The 1,215-nt window shown below is 36.0% G+C and overlaps 1 protein-coding gene across 1 annotated transcript in view; it reads left to right on the forward strand.

Moving 5' to 3' along the window:
• Positions 1-406: 406 nt before the first annotated feature.
• LOC107103525 (ubiquitin carboxyl-terminal hydrolase 48-like) overlaps positions 407-1,215 on the forward strand; it is a 17,937-nt gene continuing 17,128 nt past the window's right edge. Inside the window, exons 1-2 of the mRNA XM_015403258.1 lie at positions 407-549; positions 953-1,093. Of these exons, the coding sequence (XP_015258744.1) occupies positions 960-1,093 (134 nt within the window). The 5' untranslated portion in view covers positions 407-549; positions 953-959. The remainder of the gene's footprint in view (positions 550-952; positions 1,094-1,215) is intronic.

Consider the following 1,215-nt stretch of genomic DNA (forward strand, 5'->3'; position numbering starts at 1 on the left):
CTTTGTTACTTTTACTTGAGTAAAGAAGTTTAATCAGTACTTCCACTTTTACCAGAGTATTTTTTAACACAAGTATCTGTACTTTTACTCAAGTAAGGAAAGTGAGTACTTTTGCCATCTCTGGTTACTTATGTGTCAATCCAATGTCTTGTTTTTTGCACAAGTTTAGGAACCATTTATTTTTACTTGTGAAACAGCGCCCCCTGCAGCCCCAGTATAGGAATACAAACATCAGCTCAAGTATAAAAAAAAAAAAAACGTTTTTTTTGTTGTTTTTTTTTTAGTTGGTTGGTTTTGCCGGCAGTCGATCCAGTAAAAGTATCATTTAGATCAAACCAAATCTAAATTTTTAAAAGAGAAAATGCGTTTGCGGGTACGTCCCTTTCTGTAACTACGTCACCTGCGTCACTAGTTTACGTAGCGTGGATTTTAAGCGGAGGAATTATTTATTTATAAACTGACGCAAAGGCGCTAAATCTAAAATAAACCGCTAATAAAATGTTATAACCTAACACGCATACAATGGTGAAGCAGCTACACGCATGAGAGGTTAGATAATACTTATATTTAACAGAATAGATTGTTTATATTAGCGTCAGAGTGTGTCTGTGCTAGCACAAGCAGCTAGCTACATTAAGCTAACAGGCTAACTTCACGAGTTCAGTCTTTAGCGCAGACGCTTCTAACTAATATTTGTTGGTAGCTGTCTTATTTTATTATATCTGTTTAGATGATATGGATGCTCGATTGTGTAAGTTCAGTTTTGTCGTGACACTCTAAATGGACCAACTTTAGTTGGCTAAACATAAGTAGCACTGACAACAGGATGATTGTAATTGAGTTGTATGCTAACAGTTAGCTTCTGATGATGTTAGCATGTCCAGGGAGCCGTCTGGTTGCCTTGAATGATTTTATTTGTTCTGCTCGCTGCTTTCTTCTCTGTTGTGTGTAGAAATAAAATGGCTCCCCGCGTTAAACTGGATAAAGCCGCGTGGCTGTGGGTGGAAACTGTCAAACCAGAAGACATAAAGCAGGAGCATATAGAGCTAGCATATCGAATCAACATCCCGGCCTGCAAGAGGGGAATCTGCAGGTACAGTATGGACCTTTTATAACATATAAGATTGCGAAGGATTTAATTTTATTTTGTGAAGTTAAACTATCAAATTGTCTCTTTTATATACTATATATATATATATATATATATATATATAT

The sequence above is a fragment of the Cyprinodon variegatus genome, unplaced genomic scaffold, assembly GCF_000732505.1.
Source record: "Cyprinodon variegatus isolate N-32 unplaced genomic scaffold, C_variegatus-1.0 Scaffold1474, whole genome shotgun sequence".
Lineage (NCBI taxonomy): Eukaryota > Metazoa > Chordata > Actinopteri > Cyprinodontiformes > Cyprinodontidae > Cyprinodon > Cyprinodon variegatus.